Source organism: Danio rerio, chromosome 7 (assembly GCF_049306965.1).
Source record: "Danio rerio strain Tuebingen ecotype United States chromosome 7, GRCz12tu, whole genome shotgun sequence".
NCBI lineage: Eukaryota > Metazoa > Chordata > Actinopteri > Cypriniformes > Danionidae > Danio > Danio rerio.
Window position 1 is genome coordinate 62178124 of NC_133182.1, and position 26531 is coordinate 62204654.

General features: G+C 37.3%; 1 protein-coding gene and 1 long non-coding RNA gene across 3 annotated transcripts in view; one reads left to right on the forward strand and one right to left on the reverse strand.

Annotated features, from left to right (window-relative positions):
- Window positions 1–269: 269 nt before the first annotated feature.
- Window positions 270–7722, forward strand: LOC137490768 (uncharacterized). Its single transcript, XR_012382764.1, has 2 exons — window positions 270–456; window positions 5731–7722. It is a non-coding gene; the product is annotated as an uncharacterized lncRNA (long non-coding RNA).
- A 5192-nt stretch (window positions 7723–12914) lies between these two features.
- Window positions 12915–26531, reverse strand: part of zdhhc21 (zDHHC palmitoyltransferase 21) — a 60117-nt gene continuing 46500 nt past the window's right edge. The window contains 2 exon segments of one of the 2 annotated variants that reach the window (NM_001123055.1): window positions 12915–17008; window positions 17188–17641. In NM_001123055.1, coding sequence (NP_001116527.1) covers window positions 17515–17641 — 127 coding nt within the window. In that variant the 3' untranslated portion in view covers window positions 12915–17008; window positions 17188–17514. 2 annotated transcript variants of the gene reach the window in all.

Below are 26531 nucleotides of genomic sequence, written 5' to 3' on the forward strand. Positions count from 1 at the left end.
TAGAACAGTGAACATACTTTGCTTCAGTGTCTCATTCTGTAGAAACTGTCGTCAGAATGGGCAGTATTAGGGTTTGACCTTGTAAGCAGTAAAAACCAGATAAAAGGGTGAACACACTTGACTTCAGTGTCTCACTCTGCAGAAACTGTTGTTGCTGTATGACTGTGACCTTCTTTGCAAAGAATAAAACTTTAAAAAGACATTCCGAGTAAGACTTTGTTTCTTGACCACAGAGAGCGCCTCTTTAAAGAAAATTGCCACTACAATTTGGTGTCAGAATAGTGGGATGTCTTGGAGGAACTTTTCCGGACCCTGCGGACGGTGACTGATCATCCTGGGACTTCGTGTCACAGCCCTGCTCCGCTCGATTGAGGGTTGAGGGGCCGACCGCAGGGCTCGGAGGGGAACCCCACTGACATCTGGGAAAAAGAACTCAAGTGGCATCTGAACTCTCTGGTAAGAGACAAATTCTTTGTTTGTTACTAAAAGAAAATTGAACAGTTTTGGGCATTTGATTAGGCAATTAAAAGGGTTTTTCACTGTAATTTGGGCCATCACCATGCTGGTAGATCTGTCTCTGTGGGATAGCAGCGTGATTAATGCAAGTGAGATCTGACATCAGGTGGGGATCGAGACCTTTTTACAAGTGAGATCTGGCGTTTAGCTGAGATCAAGACCTTACACAAGTGAGATCTGGCGCCTGACTAAGATCAAGACCTTTTTAACACGTTTGGCTAGCTAACTGCGATTTACTCCCGGGAGGGGGTTGAAATCAGGGGGCTGTGCGATTTACTTCCAAAAAGAGGTTGAAATCTAGGGCTGTGCGATTTACTTCCGGAAGGAGGTTGAAATCAGGGGCCAAGCGATTTACTTCTAAAAGGGGGTTGAAATTGGGGGCCACAAAATTAGAGCTGGAAAGCTTAACTTTTCGATTTTAGGTGAAAAATCGAAATCTGTTGGAGACGTCCGACAGATTAATAGGTACCGAAAAAGTCCAGGGGAAAGATAGTTGCCAGCATGGGGAAGTCTCAAAGCAAAAAAAAAAGATATGATACACTGGTGTTTTGGAATATGGGAAATTTATACGGAATAAGAAAAAAAAAGAAAAAAGCATGCAAGAGATAGGAAAACAATAAGGTATCACAAGTTTGTAAGGGAAAAGGAATGTTGAGTGTTACTAGGTTAAACATAATGAAAAAGCAGATGAGAAGGCAGAAGGAAAAGCAGGTTGTCTTTGGGAAAGGCATGTGCGTGTCGTGTGGAGACACTGTTGATTGTTGGCTCAGGGAGGCAGATAAGAGGCAAAGAGGAAAATGCTGCAGAGGCAGCTGGCATGTAGGGAAAAGAATGAAGGAGATAAAGTGAAAGAAAAATGTGAATGTGTGAATGAAAGATTAATTAGCACCACTAATCCTTTCTATACATCTGTTTCCATACATGCACCGCCGTACCATCACTATCCCGTGGCTGAGCTGCGAGCCCTGAGAACTGACCCAAACCTCAACTGCTACTGTCCCAGAAGACCTCCACCTCAAGCGAGTGGAGGACATCTGTTTGAACTGGAGAAATGGACATTTAACGGACATTCTGCTGTGTGCTCAACATGCTGAAGACAAGCTGACAATGAAGCAAGAGCAAGACAAGAAGAAAGCAGAAAGGGAGCTGTGCATGGCTCTGGTACAAGTGGCCAACCAAAGATCCAACCAACACCTGACAACCAAGTTCAAAGGTGACAAAGGTGTCAAGGGGGAGAAAGATACTAGATGGAGAAACTGGAATGTGACGTATGGCGATGAAACCTGCAGAGCCTGTCGTGCACGTGATGTGAACCGGTACCAAATGTCTGCGCTTGCAACCGAGATGGACTTTTGGTTAAGGATTGACCCGAAAGGCGCTAACCAACAACGAGGAGCTGATGTGCGGAGAGGGAAGAGCAGAATGGAGAGGGTCTAGGCAAACAGCCAACAGCTACAGTAAAGGGAAGTGAACATTTTTTACTAACATGTTTAAATGCAGACACATTTTTATACACACATATTCACATACACTGACAAACTGGCTCTCTGCAATGAAGGAAAAGCTTGCATTTCCCACTGTAAATTTGGCATTGTTTTTAATAGTGAAGCATTTTTTTTAAATATGCAAAATATTCTATGTTGATTGAGAATACATTGGTTGAGTTTCTAGCTGATAGTGGAGCTAGCATATCTTGCATACGACCATGTGACCTGCAGTGTGAAATACCTTTAACAAACAAATTTCACAAGTCTCTGTCTGGATCTGGTCATACAGTGGTTGAGCGATTTACAGCTTCGCTGACCTGTGAGACAGAGGGGGGTAAAATTTTCAGACATGCATTTGTTTGTTCACCAAAATGCCCTGTTCCTATCCTCGGAAGGGACATTTTGTGTAAACTAAACTTGATTTTAACAGCAGATTCCACTGGTGTGAGAGTGATTGAAGGAGAGGAATTTTGTTGTTTACAAATTGAATCACAAGCACCGAAGTGGGCTTATGAATGGCTGGTTGAAAACAATGAGTGGGCTAATTCAATTTGCAAATTGGCTGAAGAACGTGTAAAACCTTTTGACAGGGATATAATGTCTCCTGGTGAACTGCATTGTACGTCACATGTCGTAACTGATAGGGATGCAGAGTTTGAAAAGGCTTGGTTTGAGGCAAATGTGAATGAAACTTTGATTTTAGAGAAAATGTACTGGAAGGATAGTCTGTGTGCAGTTTCAGTGTCTCTGTCAGAAAAGCAGCGTTCATTCTATCTCATGTCAGCACAGGCTGTGCCTCACATATCAGTTTGCAAGGGTAAACATCAGTCTTGGGCTGATTTAGGCCCGTTTGTGAAGCAGTGTCTTGAAGTCAAAGATTGGATCAGCAGAGAGGGAGGGGTAGAATGGAGCGCGCTCTCGCAGGCCTTTAGGGTGGACAGTGAAACTGAAACAGCTGTTTCAAGAACTGTGACTGCGATTGACAAAATTTGCGTAAAGAATTCTTGCATGGTTGACTTTAACGCTGCAGACATACACCCAGCTTTAGCAGAAATACCAAGTGAATTGTGGGCTAAAAGCAAATATGATGTTGGTTTAATCAAAGGTTGTGATCCAGTGACAATCATTGCAAAATCTGATTACAGACCATGCCAACAACAATATCCTTTGAAAAGGGAAGCCATTGAGGGCATTACCCCAGTATTTGAGTCTTTACTGGAACAGGGCGTTATTGTACCATGCAACAATTCTGAGGTTCGCACCCCTATTTTTCCTGTTAAAAAGATAAGGGATAATGGGATGCCTACTGAATGTCGTTTCGTACAGGATTTACAAGCAGTAAATGCAGCTGTCAAACAAAGGGCTCCATTAGTTCCAAATCCGTACACGATTTTGTCACAAATTCCTGAAAAATCACAATTCTATTCAGTGGTTGATTTGGCTCATGCATTTTTCAGTCTGCCAGTGGACAAAGACAGCCAGTTTTGGTTTGCATTTAATTTGTGCCAGTGGACAAAGACAGCCAGTTTTGGTTTGCATTTAATTTCAATGGCAAAGACAACACCTTTACACGTCTGTGTCAGGTGTATGTTTCACTTTATACAACGAAGCGTTGTTAAGAAGTTTGGAACCTCTGACCCTGACAGCTGGAACTGCTTTGTTACAGTATGTTGATGACCTGTTGATATGTGCTGAGAATGAAGAGACGTGTGTGAAAGACACTGTGACTGTCCTTAGGCATTTGGCTAAGGAGGGCCACAAGGTCAGTTTGACAAAATTGCAGTTTGTTAAACAAAAGGTAACATTTTTGGGGCACGTCATTACACCACACAGCAAATCTCTGTCTGAAAAAAGGGTGAGTGGTATAAAAAAAATGTACCAAAACCACTAACGAAAAAAAAACAAATGTTGTCTTTTTTAGGTATGTGCTCATATTGTCGCACATTTATTCCAAATTATGCAATTTTGGAACAACCCCTGAGAGCCCTAACATTAGGGAAGGGGATGAAATCCACTGATAAACTAGAGGGGTCGACAGAGGCAGAGCAGGCATTTGTAAACATGAAATTACAAATGGCTGAAGCCCCTGCATTAGGTTTACCTTACCAACAAAACCATTTGTTCAGATGGTAGATTAGAGAAATGGGTTTATGACGTCATTGCTCCTACAGGACCATGGAGGTAGACTGTTAAACAATGTACTGGTTTGAATGCAGCTACTATTCTTCCTACTGAGGAAGATGGGGAAGAGCATTGTTGTTTAACAGCACTTGAACAGGTGTGTACACCACCACCTGACCTTTCTGACGAACCACTTGAAAATTGTGACAATGTCCTCTTTGTGGATGGGTCAGCATTTTAAGATCCACAAACAGGCCAGAATAAAGAATAAACGCTGTAACAACTGAATTTGATGTGGTGACCTCTGGGAAATTGCCAGGGCACTATTCTGCACAGGCCGCAGAGCTTGTGGCGTTGAAAGAGGCATGTAAATTGATGGCAGAAAAAGAGGCTACCATTTACACTGACTCAAGATATGCATTTGGGGTAGCTCATGATTTTGGGGCTCTGTAGAAACACAGAAAATTACTAAAATCTGATGGTCGACCAATACTCAATGCTCCTTTAGTGGCAGCGCTGCTGGATGCAATTTTACTACCTGACAAACTGGTCATTTGTAAATGCGCAGCGCACTCTAATAATAAAGATTCTGTTTCTGTAGGTAACTCCAGGGCAGATGGAGCAGCAAAAGTCGCGGCGTCCCAAGACAAGGACAACTCTGAATGTTCTTTGCTATCTGTTGGTGATAACAATGACGTGTGTTCTTCTTTGCAGGACATGCAGACCTTTGCGACGGGGCTGGAGAAGAACAAGTGGAGACAGTCTGGCTGTGTGATGATAGATAATGTGTGGAAGTGTGCTGAGGGCAAGGCGTGTTTACCAAAACATTTTTTCCAACATTATACAAAATTACTTCACGGTAAAGATCATGTGTCAAAAACAGCAATGGTTGCGCAAATGAACGAACTGTGGTTCACAAAGGGGTTCACTGCATTTGCGGACAATTTCTGTAGACGATGTGTAATTTGCAACACACATAATGTGGCCAGAGCGATAAAAGTTCCACTATCATCTCATCCACCTCCAACAGGGCCTTTTGAATATTTGATGATAGATTTCATTGAATTGTCCCCATGCAATGGGAAAAGGTACTGTTTGGTGATGGTTGACATGTGGTCAAAATGGGTTGAAGTTTTTCCAACCTCAAAACAAGATTCGGCTGCGGTAGAAATTTGCGACTGAAATTGTGCCGAGATGGGGAATACCACGAAAAAGAAGTTCAGATAATGGTACACATTTTGTTAATGAAGCAATCAAACAAGTGGGCCAATATTCGGAAATTGATTTGAGAACACATTGCAGTCACCATCCGGCTTCAGGTGGAGCTGTTGAAAGAGAAAATGGCATCCTGAAAAACAAATTGGCAAAATGTTGTGAAGACACAGGGCTTACATGGGTTCAAGCTTTACCCATTGTCCTGATGTACATGAGAATGAGAAAAAGATCAAAAATGAATTTGAGCCCGTTTGAAATTCTCTTTGGTAAACCACCGCGTGTAGGTGTGAATGGGGGAAAACAGCAGCTGCCCTCAACAGATGTGTGTAAGAATGACATGTTGAATTACTGTAAAGAATTGTCTCATGTGTTGTCCGATGTTTGTGTGCAGGTAAAGGCCGCACAGGGGAAGGCTGCTGAGAGACCACTGCACAGCCTGAGGCCTGGCGATTTCGTGGTGATCAGGGACCTGAGGAGAAAGAGCTGGAGAGCGAAACGCTGGTTGGGTCCATTTCAAGTGCTACTGACCACTGAGACAGCGGTGAAGGTTGCAGAGCGGGCGACGTGGGTGCACGCTGGGCACTGTAGGAAAGTTCCATCACCTGAGAAAGATTCCACGAGGGAGTAGGAGAGAAAGAGGGGCTCTGAAGCTGTCTGAAGAAAACAGCAGGCTGCTATCTGAGTGAAGCAAGGTCACAGCTGGGGAGAAACAACAAGGTCAAGAGGTGTGTGTGAGACAGTAACTTCTGAATACAACACCAAGCAGCAAGAAGATGGAGGAGAAAGCGACCAAAAGAGAGGTGAATAAGCTGTGATTGACCATCGCATTAAAGATCTGAAGATGAACGAAAAGATTCGCTGGCATCCATTCCGAGTGCCAGGTATGTGTGGGCTGAAAAAAAAAAACATGTTGTGGCTGACGTTACTATCATTGACATTATGTTACGTCATCTTCCTTGCTCTGGAACTGGCAATGGAGTGTGTGGATTGAGACAAATCACACTGATGTTGCTATTATTATCACTGAATGTTCTGTTGTTTTCATTAACCTGATTCCAGGAAACCATTTCTGACATTGTAGCCGACATGAGAATGGCCGTAAAAGAGCCTAAGAACGCTAACAACTGATGGCTAGATTGGCTGTCATTTAAGTGGGGAAACTGGATCTTCTGGGCCTTTACTGTGGTGTTACCTGTATTGGGGGTGGGTCTAGTGATATTATGTTGTCTGCCATGTCTATTCAGATTTGTATCATGGTCAGTGGGCAGACTAATTACAGCTACCTCATCCCATCAGAATGTAAAGAAGGCGGTGAATGAAGAGGGTATGAACATTGACATGGGTCATGATTTTGATTATGACGATAACAGTAGCTACATGGATATGGATAAAGAAAAACCGTAAACAAATTGAGAACAAAATTTTAGGTAACAGCTGTTACTTAATTGGGAAAATATTAACAGACCTGACTTTTTGAAATTTGACATAACTATCTGCTTGCTTATATGTATTTTGGGTCTATCCAAACAAAAACAGCAAACTGCATGAGTTGGTATGTTCTGTAACAAGTCTTAAAAGAGTGATCATTTGCATGAAAATCGAGAGAAGAGTGTAAATGTGATGTATGTTTAAGAGTACAGAAACAACAATGTGTTCCTATGTTTGTGAGTGTTATTGATGAATTGATCATGTAGAGTGTTAGTAATTTTTTAACTGATTGAAGAAATGCTTTCAGAATTTTGTTGTGTGAACAAATCAATAATGTGAAAATAACAGGCAATTTCTGTGATTTGAACCTCTGAGGGGTGACTGAGGGTCTGATTTCGGTCAGGAGCGCAATAACAGTGATTATTCGTTTAGCCCGGCTCCCAGGGAAGAGGGATGTTTTGAAAGGTAACTCTTAATGGGGAAACTATATTAAGAAGAGTGTTTAAACATCTCTAGTGTATTTGATGTGAGCAGAAACCTGTTAAATGATTAACCAGTGTGATTTTAGAAATCAATTGAAAAATGAATTTAATAATGAGTTATCAATGAATGATAAAAAGAGAGGAATTGTAATGGAAATTCATTTTAGATAAACATGTGTAGTGGAAACTTACAGCAGAAACAGCGGAGCACCTGATGCACGTACAGAATGGGCCTTATTAGGATTTGACCTTGCAAGCAGTACAAACTAGATAGAACAGTGAACATACTTTGCTTCAGTGTCTCATTCTGTAGAAACTGTCGTCAGAATGGGCAGTATTAGGGTTTGACCTTGTAAGCAGTAAAAACCAGATAAAAGGGTTAACACACTTGACTTCAGTGTCTCACTCTGCAGAAACTGTTGTTGCTGTATGACTGTGACCTTCTTTGCAAAGAATAAAACTTTAAAAAGACATTCCGAGTAAGACTTTGTTTCTTGACCACAGAGAGCGCCTCTTTAAAGAAAATTGCCACTACAATCTCAAATCCACAGGTACATCCTATAGTATCCTTGGAGAGGAAGGCGGCCAGAAAGACATTAATGACTGTACATAGTACAGTCTAATTCAACTCGTTTGCTACTAGCTCAAACTCTGGATGAAACTGTTGGCTTCCGAAACCGAAGCAAGCCATTTCTTCTCACCGTTTGGAAGTGTTATTCGAAGTCTAGCAGGGTAGAGAAGCGCAGGCTTGAGTCCTCGTTTGTAGAGTGATGACTTACACGGCTGATTTGGGTAAGCCGACTATTCGAATGTTTTGGCGCCGGCTGTGACTCTCAAGATCGGAGACTTTAGCTTTAAGCCACTCGTTGTCCTTCTGGAGCCTCGAACATCTAGCGTTGAGTTGATCGAGCTGCTGACTAAACTCTGTAGTACCGGACTCAAGGTTTCCGATGCGAAGGTCATGATCAGCCACCGTGGATTGAATGTTGTCAAGCTTGGTTTCCAAACTTACAAAAGATGTTTTGAAATCCTCTGCGATTGAGGCTTTAAGGTCGTCATGTAGCGCACGAATCTCGGCCAACGTGATGTTAACATTCGGCTCTATTTCAAAGGCGAAATATGTCGCAGAACAGTAAATAAACGAATACTGTCAGAAACTAACAAAAGCACTGAAAAGTTTTTTGGGAGCTGACCACGCGCACCTCTACTCCTCAGGCACCATAACCAGAACTCCCACCATTTATCTTTAAAATACTCTCAGCGTTGTCGGCACCGGTAGCCTAGTGGTACTGCGCGCTGACATATAGCACCAGCATGCTCGTGGCGACCCGGGTACGATTCCTGTCTCGAGGTCCTTTGCCTATCCTTCCCCTTTCTCTGCTCCCAATGCTTTCCTGTCTGAAGTCTCTACTGTCCTGTCAAAATAAAGGTGAAAAAAACCTAAATATAATAATAATAATAATAATAAAATACTCTTAACGTCACAATATAGAGCTTTAATCATTGATATGAAATCAGAATTAAAACCAAAAGCAGTTAAAACCTTCCATAATAATCAACCCTATCAAATGCTTTTTCTTGATCGATCGAAATTAAGCCAAAATCCAAAGAAACATAACGATTGTCTAAAATATCTCTTATAAAAGATATATTATCAGTTATGCTTCGACCAGGAACACAGTATGTTTGATCTGAATGAATAATTAAATCTAAAACTTCTCTTAATCTATTCGCAAAACTTTTTGATAATATTTTATAATCATTGCATAGAAGGTCCATCACATGCTCTGTACAATTAAAGTCTCCCCCTAACAACAAAACATCTTCAGGACTGCAATCACCCAACACTTTGCACAGAGTGTGTAAAAATAACATTCTCTCAGCAGCAATATTTGGAACATAAACACAAACCAATACAAAAGAAAAATTATTATCATAAATAATTGACTTTCAGCAGTCTACCTTTGATCCCTTCTTCAATTTCATAGTGTGTGGGTATAACATTTTTTGAAAACAAAATAGCAACACCATCAATAAGTGACGTACAATGACTCAGTACTGATAGTCCATCAAAACTCATTTCCCATTCTACTGCATTTGTCAAGTCCCTATGAGTCTCTTTTAAAAATAAAACATTAACTTTTTCTGTAACATAGTTTCAAAAATGTGTGCTCTCTTTCTAATCTCTTGCACTATTGATATTTAATTAGGCAAAATTTCCCACTCCCATGAATAGAAAGAGAGTCAACACACAAAGTAAAGAATAAGCCATACTCATGTAAGATAATTAAAGACTTTAGCCATTTTGACTGCTATCACTAAAATCTGATTGTGCATTTATTTTGGTAATATATTTCCTTAGGCGGAATACCTCCTGATCAGAAAAAAAGATTCTCCTTTTGGAACACTTTAACTTTGTCTATAAACTGGGAATTGTCAGGGGAAAACTCTTAAATTTTTACTCTTCTGACATGTTTTGTCACTTTTTAAAAGTGCTTAATGTCATCTGCCGTGTACACTCTGCTGGAAAAACCACTACAAGGTAGACTGCCCGACTATAATCCGATACTTCGCCTTCACTATCAGTTTCATTTTGACTGCTTTCCCTCCCCTCCACTTTTTTAGTTGGTTTCCTTGTATATTTTTCTTTTAATTTTCTTTTTTGCGGTTTTTTTAAATGAGTAATCAACCAGCTCAAGTGCAGACTCCATCACAAACGGTTCTATCAACATCTGTTCTCCACGTCTCGATGCATTATCCTCATCATCGGATTTACTTGCAGGAGCTATCAACACTTCATTCTCTGCAGCATTCTTATCTTTACCAACATCAAGCACTTTTTCTATTCCATCGGCTTGTATTTCTGTCAGTATGCTTTTGTCATGTTGTTCTCCCTCATCTAAAGCCGCAGCACTTGTGTGCTGTGCTCGTCTCCTCGGCAACCGCAGCTTCACTCTGAGAAGCGCAGGCACTTTTATTAGCAGCAGACTCATCTCTTTTTTCATTTTGGGGCACTTTTTGGGTACAATCCATAGACTAAAATATATAGATGTAGTATCCGTGACGTCACCCATAGGTTTCTGAAGAGCGCAAAAAAAGCCACAAGTAGGCGCGGCCAACCGTCGCCATTTTGTTTGCGCGTCATCGCACTCACGGCGGGATACCAAACAAGTGCAAAGAAGCGGAGAGTGAGCGGAGCTACAGACACCTGCTGGCATTTTGCTTGGACCTGGTTCAGACACACTTTACTTTGGGAGAATGCTACCTGTGACTCGTTTGTGTTCTGACCACATGTGCTTGGTTGTACACTATATCAATAAAGTGTTTAGACTTTTAAAAATACTGTAGTAATACATTGAGCCACTAAGTATTGTTCTCATGACGTTTTTTCAACAGGAGGAAAACGCAAACTACTTCCTTCGTGACTGAAATTTAAAGTCAAATCCAAATCTTCTGTGTTGTCTTTGAGGATCATATACACGAACCATCTAAAAAACAATACATGTTTAAGGAGGGAGGATTTACTCCCGATCAAGATCATCTTAACAGTCGAAACTAGTTTTCCATAACATGATAACATATCTGCTAAAACCTTGTTTTTTACAAACGGAGGCACATTTGAAAGCATACCACGTTTAGTTGGAGTAGAAAGGGGGAGGATCTGCATGAATATCCTGTTTATTTCAAGCCCCGTCTTAACTAGTTTATTTGCCAAATCGATAGTTTTAACAAAAATTACAACCGCGCTGTTCATTCGTGAGGCAACAAGATGTTTTCACATTCAATTAACATGCCTACAGCCAAACTACATTCCTCAACGCCCTCTGTTGAGTCAATTTTGACCGCATGTTTTCAAGTTAAATGGCTAAAGATCTCTGCCATACTCTCAATATAAACACTGGGAGCTAAAAAACTACCAGCGCTCTCACTATCTTACAACTGATTATATTAAGTATTTAATCAAAAGAAAAAAAAGGAAAGAAAAAGGAAAAAACAAACAATCACTCGTACCTGCTCTCGTACACACGCTGCACTCAGCCCTCCATTCACACACACATGAGCAAACAGAGAGAGAGAGAGAGAGAGAGAGAGAGATCGGCGAAGAGCTAACTGCTAACATACCTGAAACAGATGTCAACAAACACGGAACGAGAAGGGCGGGGCTGGAGGTGACACATCACCTAGCACAGCCAACCGGCTCTAAAATAGGCAACAATTGCCCCTGATTGGCTGTTAAAAACGTCAATTACTACCACTTATCCTATACACTGTAACACTAGCTATAAATACCAATCACTAACATAGTTATATTGAAACTAACAACAAACTGTACAACTATAAGTGGTTTTATAAAAAAGAAGCAATGAAAAAGTAGCTTTACTGGACTGATGCTTTTAAGATGTCATCGTTTCCCCACTGGTTCTGTCGCTAGCTCTTTTCTATGGCTAAGGTCAAGTAAGCCTTTTCTGATTGGCTGAATTTCTCTAAAAGCCCACATTTTGATTGGCAGATATACAAGTCACTTTTGCACCAAATATCACAGTGATATTTGGTGCAAAAAACGAGAAAGCGAAACTTAGATTTGCAAGTGAAAGATGTGCAAGTTTTGCCTGTGACTTTAAATTGTGGATGCAGGTGTATGGATGTGTTTAGCACCATATTCACTGCAACAATAGCAAAGAGCATAAGCGGATGAGTTTCTGTATTTGTGATTCATCCAATGAGATTTGTGCACCTGCACTGAAGGATTTAAAAAGGTTTAAATGTTGCGTTGTTTTTGTTGGAGACAAAAAATACCTACACACTTGAAAAATTGCTCTGCAAGTACAAATTTACTGATACACATTAGCAAATTTGTTCTGCGAGTACAAATTTAATGATACACATTTGTGGCTATTCTTTACAACTACAAATGACACTTTTACAGCTGCTTGGGAGTTGTGCACCAAAAATACCTTCATATAAAACAATCTGTCTCATCGCTTATTCCCTTCAAGAGACAGTTGTGCCACGTCATGGCGCATTTGCTCCTTACATGGTGGACTTTGTAAGTGGAAAAACTGAATCGAAAAACTAAATGCTTCACTAACAAGAAAACGGTTAAACAGACCATTTCCATGAAGATAAATAATAAGCCTCCTCCATTCGGCCTTTTTACTTTCTCTACTTTTACTCTTTACTGTACTCCTTTACTTTTGTGAATAAGCAAATGGTGTTGTACACACTCCACTGAGGACATTCACTGTGGTCAAAAAACCTATATCTTAACACACATTCTATCTTATAGCCCATATGGTGATGCATAAGTCTCCAAAACTCAATAATATTTTATTTATAATAAAAATGCAAATTGTCATAATTGAACTGAAAAAAGCCCCCGGGACATGAAGAAAGCATGGAGGTAGTGTCTTTAGACCAGCTCAGCTTTTACTTTTCGATGGCGCTTTCTATTTCAGTTTCTCAAATATAGCAATGCACCAACAATGCACCTTATCACACCTCCTTTATAGACAGGCACTTCCATGAGTGCAAAAATGTCTACATCCTGCTTGTTCAAGCCTAAATTTAGTGCCAAAAACTCTTAATCTTCCTTCAGAATATCAGCCTATTAAAATCTAGACTAGACCAAGTTGCAGACTATTTAAAACCATGACAGAGAAAGCAGTTTTCTGTTTGCAAAATAACAATTTATTAAAAAACTGCTCCATAATGTATGTTATATACAGTACTTAAAACACTCATATATATTAAAAGAAAGAAATAAAATTCATTGCGACTTACACTACAATAAAGCAGATAAAATATAACAGGTAATTAAATCAGAAATCAGAATAGTGTCATCAACTTTAAACACTTGAGAATGCAATTGATTAATAATAGTTGTTTTGGAAAAATTTATGAGCAGTGGATTCAAATAAAAATAAAAGCTGCAAGCAACAATTATGAGGCCAAGCAGCCCAGCAGCCACATCATAAACAAGCAAGGAAACAAGCTACAGAACAACGGGGAAATTCTATAACTGTTTGGCAGAATGGTCTGCGCCAAATTTGATGGAAATTGGGCTAACAATCTAATGAAAGTTAAAAACAATAGATTTACAAAATAATTCATAATAGTGGAAAGGAAGTTGTGTCAATTAAAGAATAAATTATATCAATGTACTCTGTATGATCCAAGGAATCTGCAAGACCAGTCACAAGACAATAAACGGAACTATTCAAAAGTCATTTGATAAATTTTGTATGACTTCTATTGATAGAAATTAATTGTTTGTCAAATTTACCCAGAAGGTGGCGCAAACTGACGTAGTTTGGTCAAAGTCAGGTCTGGATCACACACAGTAAGTTTGGTTTCAATACTTCAAACCATTGCAGTAATTTAACCTGTAATGTCATCTGGCAGCAATACATCAAGTTTGCGCATATGCTAAATAAGAACAGTTTTGTCTATCAACATGAATGCCATAAATTTTGGTCTACATGGTAGGAGGATGATCCAAGTCAAATTTGGTGAAGATTAAAGATTAAAAGGGCAGACAGGACGTTTGGCAGATCATGCCATAATTGGTGTCTGTTTTATTGGCATGATGCAAGGAAAAATTTGAATTTCATCAAAATAAGCATGTGCAGTCAAAAGTTATTACCAAATTTGTAAGGTTCATTAATAATGGCTAATGAATGTCTTATAACTCTTGACCCATAGGGCGCCATAGTCACTTAATTTACATAGTGTTGTCAGTGTGAGGCGATAAAAAAAAATTGGTGTCATTATCTTTAACTATCGCAGAGATAAAGCCTCAGATGTAGTTTGGCATCATGCCATCACATTTGTGATTCAGTAAACAAAAACCGTTACACCTATCGATACAAGTTCAATAACTTTTTGTCAGTATGGTCTAAAGATGATCTGATTCTAATTTGGTGCAAATCAGCCAAACAATGTAGGAGTTCAAAAAAGTAGGTTTTTAACTTAATTCTAGATGGCGGACAGTAGGGGTGTCAAAAATAATTGTTTTTTCTGTGCACCGCGATGCAGACACAGACAATTCGGTATCGATTTAGTAATAATCATAACCGGTTATAATGTACTGACGTCATTTATCTCCTATGCTCTCTGTCGTGAGGGAGGTGAGCGCCGGTATTTACAACACTCAGCCAACTCAGGGCCGGCCCGTGGCATAGGCACCATAGGCAAATGCTAAGGGCGCTGTACATCCAGGGGGGCGCTTCAATTGTTTTCGATTTTCCTGACACACATTCAGTTATAGACGGCAATTACTCAAAAACCTCTTACCCTAAAAAGATCTAAAGTGTGTTTCCTACAGAAAGACAAAGCTGGTTATGTTTCACAGCTGTCTTTCTTTTTTTTCGCTCGACATTACGAGCACTGCTCCGTTTAAGCCCTCGCAGTCAGCGTTTACTGCGTTTAAAAGTGCTTATTTTTTTCGTTTTTTTTTTTTTTTTCGTTTTTTCTGCTCCGCTCAGCGTGAGCTCTCCCTGTTGCAAGGACTTAAGTGTGTGTGTTTGTGTGTGTGTGTGCGCGTGTGTGTTTGTTTGTTTGATGCTGTCTATGTTTTTGAATGTGTTTGAATGAGCGACAGTGTGGTGCTGTGTGTCTGTGTGTTATACAGACAGCATGTTATAGCCTCCCCCCTAAAATATAACACTGTATATGGAAAGCATCGTCAATGCACTGTGATGCACCGAGATATCGAATTGAACCGAATCGATGGCATGATAATCATAACCGAATCGAACCATGAGACCAGTATAGGTTCACACCTCTAGCGGACAGCAAGATCAGCTAATTAAGGCATAATTATAATTGATATCAATATTCTCAGGACCACCCACGGAATGTATCAAGACAAGTTTTATAGCAATATGCAAAATTAGTCACAAGTTATTAGCCTTTTTAGAAATATCATTATAACATTTTACCAAAAGGTGGCACTGCGAGAAAACGTTTTGATCACCATTATAAAAACTTTTATAACAATTTGCCAATGCATCCGTAAAATATGGCAATTTTTGACATAAAATAAAATAGCCACCTGCCAAAATGGCTGGCTCAGCATGCTCCGCTGGATGCAAAGAGACAATTTTTATGAATTTTGGACCAAGGGTTGAGAAATAAGCAAAAAGCCATTTTTTGTATCTCCGGAGCACTTGGGGGCAGTGTGCCGAAACGCTGCAGCTCACTACAGTCCATGGTTGTGATAACACACACCAAGTTTGGTGTGAATACATTAGTGCATTACGCAGATAACACTGGTTCATAGGGCCATAGACTCCCAGAGCGTAAGATGAAGAAGAAGCCGGAAAAATAATAATAAGAACCAGAAAGGATTCAATAGGTGCATACGCACCTTCGGTGCTTGGCCCCTAATAATATTTAGTGACCTACTACAAACACATTTGTAATATCTGCTATATTAGTGAAAAATCTTAGGTTTTATTGCTTGACAAAAATGACACATGCAGCCTATATCAACACCAAGCTACATCAAGTCAGATAAGTTAAGAAATAGACCACTAAACTGTATCACTGTATCTGCGACAGTTGAGTGACAATGAAAAGACTTTCATATCACATTTAACATCTATCTTTGGTTTAACAACAAATTAATGACAAACAAAACAAAGTTTTTTCAAAACCAATTATATGGACACCTACAGTAAAATTAAAATACACAAAATATACAGAGAAAAGAACCAGAAAAAATTTTTAAATTTATGATATCAATAATGCATATTTAGGTAGGTATCACTTGACTTAAGCAAATATTGCTCATAAACGACAACCAAAAAGCTAATTTTATAATATTATTTAGGTGGAGTGAAGGGCCAGAACAAATATTATACCAAAAAACTCTCTAAATGTGACAAATTCTTCATAATTCGGGTTATGACTGTGGTATATTATAGCTTAAATTCACGTTTTTACTTCAAACCTTTCAAACGATATACAGACTATTACTGAAATTAGGTTTAAAAAAGACAGTCATAACTCCATCACATGAATTGTTTACTCAGTTTCATTCACTTGGGCCAAGTTGACAAAAACACAACTGCAAAGTTAATAGTTTGGAGCAAATTATGTAATAATCGAGAATGAGTTGCAATATCTGAATGTATTTCATCTGTAGTCATCTGTTGTGAATCATTGTTTTTTTCAGGTAATTGTGAAGTAAAGCTTCAGTAAAGCTTTTTGTTATAATATAAGTGTGTTCAGAGGCACTTCTGATAATTGTCGATATCTTACTGGATTTGAAGTTAAATTTGAAACATAAAGGTTATCTAGCACAGTTTTTAAACTGTTGTGCAATATACCTTTCTGCTGTCCCTTTTTAGTAAAATACATCTTTCTATTAATAAATATACATTTGATCTTCTTTCATGCATATCTTCTATTATTTAAAAGTACAATATTATGTTTAAAAGCCAGCTTGCAAATTACACTAGCCTTCAAATAGGTCAGAAACGATGAGGTGGGAAGTATTTAATATACACACAGTACATTACAAGCCTGTAATGGTGACAGATAACGTGAGACATTATTTTCTGTAAACTGTGTTGTTTTCAATTTTATGGACATTAAAGAAAGTCTATTTTTGGAAGTCTATTAAAATCCATAAATATAAATGACCCATTTTTGGGTGGCAAAATTACTATTTGCAATTAATCAGAGACATGAATGTATATTTATTTTAAAGGTAGAGCTTCATATTAAAAGAAAATCAGGGTAGTTATTGTGTATGTATAATACATAAATGCACAAATGATTTAAAAACATGGATTTTAAAAGGTGCAAAAAAAAAAAAAAAAAAAAAAAAATCAACAAAAAAATTATCCAATGCAGTTATAGTAGTATCAGTATGGGCATTAGCAGTGGTTCTTATATCATATTAAAAGTAGATGAGGGTAGTTATTGTGTATGTATAATAAATAAATCCACAAATTATTTAAAAACATGGATTTTAAAAGGCACAAAAAAAAAAAATAAATAAAATATCCAATGCAGTATTGTACTTGTATTGAAACAATCAGTATGGGCAGTAGCAGTGGTTGATGAGGTATGCATAATTATGTGCACAATAAAGTTATTGTAAACCATCTATGCATGCGTATGCATTAAACAAGCAGTTTTTAGGCTTCAGCTGTATTGTTCATCTAACCATCTTGTACTGGCTATCTAATCCATGAGCTCATGAACCCGCCACCAAACCCCCCTCCCCGACCCCACCCCACCCCAAACCAGTTTTTCTATACATGAGAGCGGATTGTCAGGTTGAGTTTTAAAGGATGTCTGCTTCTGAAAGGCAAGAACCACAGAACCTTCCAGCGAGTGCCAAAAACCTCAGCCATTGCTTGCTGCCAAGGCCGCCGTGGTCTGTTGAGGGAAATTGAAAAAGAAATTAAAGTATGCAGTGTAAGTTTTGTGAAAAATCTCATTATGAATATACAGCCAAGCCCAAAATAATTCATAACACTCCTGGCAAATTGTGACTTAAAAGTTACCTTTATTCAACCATCAACTTTTTTTTTATTCATACCCCTGGCAAACTCTGACTTAGAGTTACTTTAATTGAACTAAAAAGTTGATGAAACTAAAAAATCATAAGGTCGCTAGTTCGAGCCCTGGCTGAGTCAGTTGTCAGTGTTGGTGTGGGATTCCTCCGAGTGCTCCGGTTTTCCCCACAATCCAAAGACATGTGCTTTAGGGGAATTGATTAACCAAATTGGCTGTAGTGTATGAGTGTGAGTGTAAATAAGTGTGTATGGGTGTTTCCAAGGGCGTACTCGCACTATGCACAGTTGCCACACTCACATTGCATTCAAGACTAAGCACGCTTACGTCATTGATGATGCGCTGTTCAGTAAGCGCTCTCACTCAGCACAGTGGAGATTTCTTTATTTCTTTATATCGTTTTAACTATTTGGGATGCAGTAACACAGTCCAATATTTTGCAGAACAAATCAGCCACTTTTGACACATACATTTGATATAAACAACCATAAAGTCCTTTTGCTGCAGGAATAAGAAGGTTTGCTAAAGCTGCAGCTGTCGTGCAACGAGGGATTTGCGTCTTAAATAATCTACGACAGTTTGCGTTCATTGAACAATAAGAATGGTTAATAAATCCATATGAAACAGTCCCTTAAAAATCATGTCTCATCTTCAGTTTCAGAGCCCAAGTGAACCGCACTCTGGCACACCTTTTCCAACCCCGCAAGGGCTGGCCAATTGAACCATGCCTGAGCCTGATTCAGAGCACTCACACTTCTCAAACGATCCGGAAAATAGACCTGGGCACGGTTTGGATAGCATAGTGTAAATGCGCCCCAAAACTGGGTTGGTGCTGGAACGGCATTCACCATGTAAAATATATGCCGAAATAGTTGGCAGTCCATTCAGCTGTGGTGACCCTGAATTAGAGACTAATCTGAAGGAAAAGAAATGAATAAATAGCAATAGTTAATTTGTATTATAATAAGTGCTCTATTAACTTCATCTAGTTTTGTGGCCTACAGTGAGGATTGTTTATGCTTTGTAAATCCCTTATAAATGACAATCAAAGACCGTTATATTCTAAAAAATTAAATTCATTATTTTATATCAAATGAAAAATAAATCTTATCTAAAATGAAATTACTGTACAGTTTAAACATCGCTAAATAACACTATATTGTTGCATCAAAAAATATCAATAAATTATAATATTGTTGTTGTTTTATCCAGTTTTATGTTATATTTTGGAACTTCTGTAATGTTCTGTAATGTTCAGCAATGTTTAATATTTACAGTAATGAAATTTATTTAGATAAGATTGTAAACATTTATTGTTCATTTAATATCGAGCCTTTAACTGTCATTTATAGGGATTTATAAGCATAAATAGTCCTCACTTTAGATTAGGGGTCCGTTCTTCGTACGTGGATTACTCAGTTAGCTGGATTTGGATATTGACGATTTGACATGATCCAGGATCGTTTCGTTCTTCAAAGCTGATCCGAGAGTTGTTGTCATGGCAACAGTTCTGCTAGGTCAAACCTGATCGGGAGCAGGTTCAATTCATATAAACAGGATTAGATCGGCTCAGTTCAAGCAAAGATAATACAGTAAGTATGTTCCGAATTCTGATATTTTCTTACAGTAGTAGTTATATACACTTGGGAAAATGGTACATATTTTTAACTATATATATAAAGTTGAAGTCATTAATAAAATAAATAAAGTTATACATATTAATAAAACGTATGCAATCTGCACCCTCGAAATGAACAAAGACTGCCATCTGGTGGTGCAAAGAGAAAACTTATTGGTATGAACTTTTTAGATTGCTTAGTACAAATTGTGTATAATAGAAATGCACAATATGTGACTTTTTTTTAAAGCAATAATACATTTATGCAGTCATAAACATGTTTTGACAGTTAATATGCCGGTGATTGATGCTTCACAAAAGTTGCAGACACCTTTACCAATATGAAAATGCTTTTGTAAACAACTAGTTATTCTTTACACCGATTAAAAAACGGATACTATTATAAAGAAAATCTTTTCTAAATGTAGAACTAAATACATTGATTTGCATTGAAATGCATGATGAATACTCTTGTCTCGACAAATGAAAGTGTAAAGCCTGCAGCTCACAACAAATGTGGAAAGTTCTTGCGTGTCATATTAAACAAACCGTTTACTGCTAATTTGAAGTAATTTTGCTCACATGGATAATTGAATATTAATCAGATGATGTCATTACGCTGCTGTGCCGTCAGCCCATCGCTGCATTGCTGATCATGATTTCGAGGATCGATAGATCTGTCCTTCACCACACACGCAGCGATCTCAGATCAGTTCATCCAGACATTCTAATCTAATTCGCGAACTTGTTTGAAGAACCAAATTAGCGAGAGATCAGTTATCAAGATTAAAAGATCCAGGATCTGCCAAATAATCTTAGATCATTTAAGCGAGGTACGAAGAACGGACCCCAGGTCACAAAACTGGATGAAGTTGAGTTAATAAAGCATTTATTAAGATACAAATTAACTATTACTATATGCCAGAATAATCAAATATATAAATGTAAATTTGAAAAGTTTATTAATTATTTACTTGCACATTCTGAATGATCTGAAAAAAAAAACACCAATTATGTCTAAATAACTGGTTTGTAAATAATGCAATATTTACCCGAAACTGAATAAATAATAATTCATAATTTACTCACTGTCTTTTCATTTTAAACCTGTATGACTTTGTTACCTCTGCAAAACACAAAATATCAGATTTTTAAGAATATTGGTAACCAAACAGGGGTGCCACCCATTCACTTGGTTTGGTTATGTGCTTGCTCTGGTTTGGTTACATAAGTGAATGGATGCTGCCCCTGTTCGGTTACCATCATTTTTCAAAATATCTCCTGTTGTGTTCTGTGGAAGTATGTCAGTCAGACAGGCTTAAAATGACAATAGAGTGAGACAAGATGATGATAATATCTAATTTTTTACAGGAGGGATACCATTAAAACACAGAATCTGTTTATTTTTTCACAATAGATATACTGTTAAAACACCAAAAAAAAGCCTGTTTTTACAGTAGGTAAATACTGTAATACTGTCCACATTATAACGATTGCCCACATTGGTCAGACTATGAGAATGTTACCCCAAACTTGATTAGATGAGTATCAAACATTTTTTCTTTTGAGTGTGTGCCATATTTTTGTTTTCATGTTATTTCCCGTTTTGTCAAAAAAGAGATAGTATATAACATGCATTTTATTGTCTTTGCTTTTCAAGTGTAGACAGACTATTAGAATGATGAATAGTGTAGACAGGTAGTTAGAGGATGTTTCTTTACTTTTATTTTGGCTCTTAGACTCTCTCATAAATACGCCAAAAATTATCTATATACAATGCAAGTAATCTTGTGTTCTTTTCGATTTTCTTTTTCTATTTTTTCCTCTCTTGATTTTTTTCATCAGAATGACACAAATGAAAAGAGGGTTTCAAGCAGGTCATTATACTGTACGTGCCAGAAGATAATGCAAACAGAAGGACCTGAAATGAAGGATATCTACCTTAATATCTACAATATTATCTTTTAAATGTCTATTCTATATTGGTTATAATGTTTCTGGATATAAAAAGGACATTTATCGAAGCTGCTGGGATCACATACTCACAGGGAAACAGGACTTGAACTAAGTGCTTAAAGGAACCAACGATCATCTCAATGCTAGTGAATACTGTAAGAGTAGGCTCTACTGGTGGCTTCAAAGCTTGCTGTTTGCTCCAACACTACACAGTACTAAGTAGTACACCTGGCAACGTAGGAGCAATCATCTTAAGACAGCGTTCTTTTATCTTAAGTGGTTTATTTTGTTTTTTGTTTATTTTTTTGCATATGTCTTCTTTTACACTTTTTTGCGTATGTCTTCTAATCCACGCTAACACGGGGAGAACATGCAAACTCGACACAGAAATGTCAACAGACCCAGCCGAGGCTCGAACCAGCGACTTTCTTGCTGTGAGGCGACATCGCAACCCACTGTGCCACGGCGCCACCCTCTATGTAATGCATAATCATATGCACTCAAGGCATTCTCTCCTTGTACTATCTGCCAACTCCCCACAAGCATCAATCACCTCATCAGCACAGCCATGTTCTGCTAAATCTTCCACAAGCACCTAACCATCAACACAGCCATGTTCTTCCCCCTGCCAGTCAGTTTCAAACATAAAAAAAAGTAAAAAAAAAAATTTTATTAATTAATTAAATAAAAACATTCAAAGAACCTTTGCGTCTGTTTTGTGACAGGCAGATGACACTAGCAGGGCTGTATCTTTTAGTATTATATAGAATACACTTTTTGTTCTGCCCGATCTCCCAGTCAGGGGTTTATTTAGTTTTATTTAGTTAATTTTAGTTTTTGGAACTCTGTTCCATTGAAAATAAGTTCTTTCAGAAGAAGAACAGTTCTTTGAAGTGATATTTGTTTTTATTCTGTCTATTCAGTATCCTTCAGCAAGAACAGTGGTGGTGGGGTTCATAATGTTCGCAATGGTATTTTATTAGTTGTTGGTTTAACCATGCAGTGTTTAATGGCAGTTATGTTACTTTTTTTTTCAATGACGTTTCTTGTTACATGTTCAAAAACATCAACCAATAATGCATATCCATAATTATTTTAATGGATATACTTAAACAATACTTACACTGTAACGTAAATTAGAAATGTAATGGAAAATATATATTTTTTACGCCATTTTGAATTTTACTTGAATACAAATAAAAATGAAAAAAAAAAAATCCCTCCCTCAATAAATACAAATACAGATACAATTACCGGCTGCTCTGCACATCCCTAATAAAAACAAGTTCTGTCTTGTTCTTGAATCTGATTGGCCAATAGCCGTGATATACAGATGTTACTACTTCAATTGGGGGAAAAGGATATGATGAGTGTTTCCCAAAACCCCTAGTTTCTCTGTCGCAGATCCATCATTTAAATTACGTTAGTTATAACGTAAAATGTCCATAATGATAAAGCACACCATCGCATCATTAAGAGGGCATTAAAATAAAGACAACTGAAACAAATTTAGAATTGGTTTGTTTATTTATTTAATGTGATTTTTTATATCTTTATTCTTTAAGGTATTTCAATATAACTTAGGCTATTCTATCGAGATATGACACCATAAAAGGCATTCAATGCACTGATTAATAGGGATGCAATGAAAAGCCGATTTCACTATTAACCGTTTTTATTCATTATATGCTTCCCAACGCTGCATTTCTGTTGCACGAAAAAAAAAAGCTGCTGCAAATAAACAAAGTTATGCCATTACCATTTCAATAGTTTCATGATAGTAGTAGCTGGTGTGCCTGATTCTGATTTGACATTCTTCCGCTAAACTTCCCCTGTCTTGAAGTGTAAATGGACTATGAACTTTTGCTATTGAGGCTAAGGCATCAAGGTGTAAATGGGCTATAGTTCTCTCTGCAAATTTCAGGTTTGAGGTAGAGGAAGTGGCAGAGGCGATTAAAATGTACCATCTCAAAAAAAAAAAAAAAAAAAAGCCGCTTACTGTGTGTAAAATCTGTGTGTAAAGATTATTACCTTATTTTTATTTTATTATTTTTATTTATTTATTCATTTATTCATTTTCTTTTCGGCTTAGTCCCTTTATTAGTCTGTAATCGCCACAGCGGAATGAACCGTCAACTTATCCAGCATATGTTTTACATAGCGGATGCCAGGATAGCCAGCCTGGGCTTCGGGGCGAAGTGAAAGAAAGAGGCGGACTTTGTTCGAGTCTGGGAAAGATAGCTTGCCGTCATTACACTAGTTTTTCGATCGCACACATGAGTTACATGCGGCAAATACATAAACAAATAAATAAATAAGGGAAAGAAAACATCTAGCCTTATAGGCTGAGATCTTTTTGCTTATATTCGTCCTTATGTTTCCATTTTAAATGTAAGGCTGTTGCATAAAATAATACAATTTTAATTTATAAGTGACTTTACTGCGTCCCCCATGATGTTTCAATAACGCATAATAATCTTTACACCATATTAAAGACACAGCAGACAGTAAAGTTTTTCGAGAGTTTTTGTCAAGTTTAAACGGTGTGTTTGTGCATGTTTAGATGTCTGTATGTGTGTGTGTGAGAGATTGAGCAAAAGAGCGCTAATATATAACATAAAAATTTACAAATTACGTGTTCCCTTTTGTAGACTCAAAACAATAGTGTCATATCTTGATAAAATAGCCTAAGCCATATTGAAATATAATTTAAAGAATTACAAATATCGGATATAGTAAAATCGCATTAAATAAATTAACCAATATAAAACAAGCAAAAGCTAGCTATAACAGTTTAGGTAGGCCTATATAGCCTACATAAATGAAACCGTTAAAGCCATATTAAACAATGCCATTATACAAAGGCCTATCTGAAAAAAAGATTTTAGATAATCTCTAAAAACAATAACCAGAGAAGGCTTAAAATATTATTTATAAAGTATTTGGTTATGATGATAATAATCAAATCGTGCAAACAGAGCATTTTTGGTGAGAGTGAAAGCAGGTAATAGCTTTTTTTCTGTTTTCCAGCTGCGCAGTGCCTTTAAAAACACATCGGGGAAAACTGCAAAAATAAATGAGTACTGTGTCTCTAAACAAGTGTTGATGTTTTTATATGACGTGCTAAAAATGAAAAATGAAATTTACATGAAGAGCTTTATTAGTGAAAAGCTACTGAGCGCAACAAAATATATGCTGTTTTCTTACTTGCTCTTATGTGCTGAAATACTTAACACTTTCCTTAAGATCACAGAATGCAACATAAGTGTCATATAGCCTATAAAAGGAAAAAAATAATATGTTTCAGGTCTCTCCAGAGCATTTTGGGCTGGATGTTTGACTGCGTCTATCTAAATGAGGATGTTATAAAATACATTTTCTACAGAGTTATTAACAGAGACAACTCGATGTTCGATGCCAACAGTCGGTCGGTGAGTAAATGAGGGTTTGCGTGACGCGCTGTGAGCTACTAGCCCGACAGTGGAAACTCGACATGATTTCGGCCTCACTGATGCCCATTAATACCTGACAGACAAGCTTTTGGTTATGAGATGGGGTTAGGGGTATGTCTCCACTTTTAAGTGTTTTTCACAAACATGGATACACAAAATGCAAAACTCCGACGTAGGACGAATGGCATAACCGTATCAAAACTTATGCGTTTAAAAACGAAAATTAAATATAGGGCCTTACTAAAAAGAATGTTTCTATGCACAACAACTGGCTGAACATGTTTTTTAGAATATCTATATTACGCTCCTAGCATTTGCCAAAACGAATTATGTAAAAACATAGAACATAGCTGAATAGGGTTGCCTGCTTTAGACGACGGGTTAGTAATTATGTTATATAAATGGTCATGCTCAGGTCAATGAAATAATAACTTTAATGAATAAAATATGTTCGTAAGAATGTGGTGGGCCAGTGATTCCTGTCATCACTGGGTTAAAGAGCTCAGAAGAATTCTGCTTTGCATTTTTTTTTTTAAGTTAATGATACATATAACAGGCTACATTTTGATGGTAAAATAACCTTTTAAACGATGGCTGTTATTTCTTTTAGTATTCAAACATTAAATAACGAATGCATCAAGTGAAATAAAACGAATATGAAACAACACATGGATATAAATATAAAGGGCTTTTATGATTAGCAAAATGCTGCTCTTTTTATCTTTGTATTTTTATAATTTTATTATTGTTATTTTTAATATTTTAAATTAATTAAAGCTATAGACAAATACTGCTTGAAATTTTAGAAGATATTTTGTGCAACCCAGTACATATTAAAGATCACTGAGAACAAACAAACAAAAGCACATCGCTTATATAAAATGTCAATCAATTTAATAAAGCTCTAGCCACGAATAAAATAATAGGCTATTTTATTATTGTATTATTTTGGACGACGGGTTAGTAATTATATTATAAATGGTTATGTTCAGGTCAATGAAATAATAACTTTAATAATTCTGCTTTGCATTTTTCTATGCATTACTAACATCACTAAACCAGACATTTGTTTTATAAGTTAACCAAATATTTGCAGAGATTCAGCAGTTTTTTTTCTGACGCGTTTGCCAGTCATGCCAGTCAGTGAAAAAAAAGTAACTGTGGCCCTGTTTGCAGGTATTCAGATTTGTTGTTATCTGATGCAACTTTTATTATTTACAGGACATAAAAATGCAATTAAAAGTTTCAAATCAATTAAACTCAATTTATAAAAAGAATAGCCCATTTTATGCATTAAATAATGAAATATATAACTAATTTTCTTTATTTCTGATCAGACCATGCAGTCTGTTTTACAGTTGTAATATGTGCATATGCTTTTTTTAAATAACATTCGTTTAACAAATATTTTAGCACATCGAAAGTAATTAAATGACCTGTCATTTGATTAAAACCTTTATGCAAAAGGATCAGAAATTGATCGCGCACGCACAGGAAAAAAGGCAATTATGCAACACATGACATGCATCGCTCTCATGCCACGTTTTGAGGATAAATTCGCATCTAGGTGCTGCTTTGAACAGAATAAAACTATTAAAAAGCACATTAAAGACTTAACTCATAAAATAAAACATTCATAAAGGAGTATCTTATGGAAATTACCAATTGACAGGCACTGCTTTCGATTTTAAAATAATAAAGCAGCTTTAAAAAAATAATTTCATAA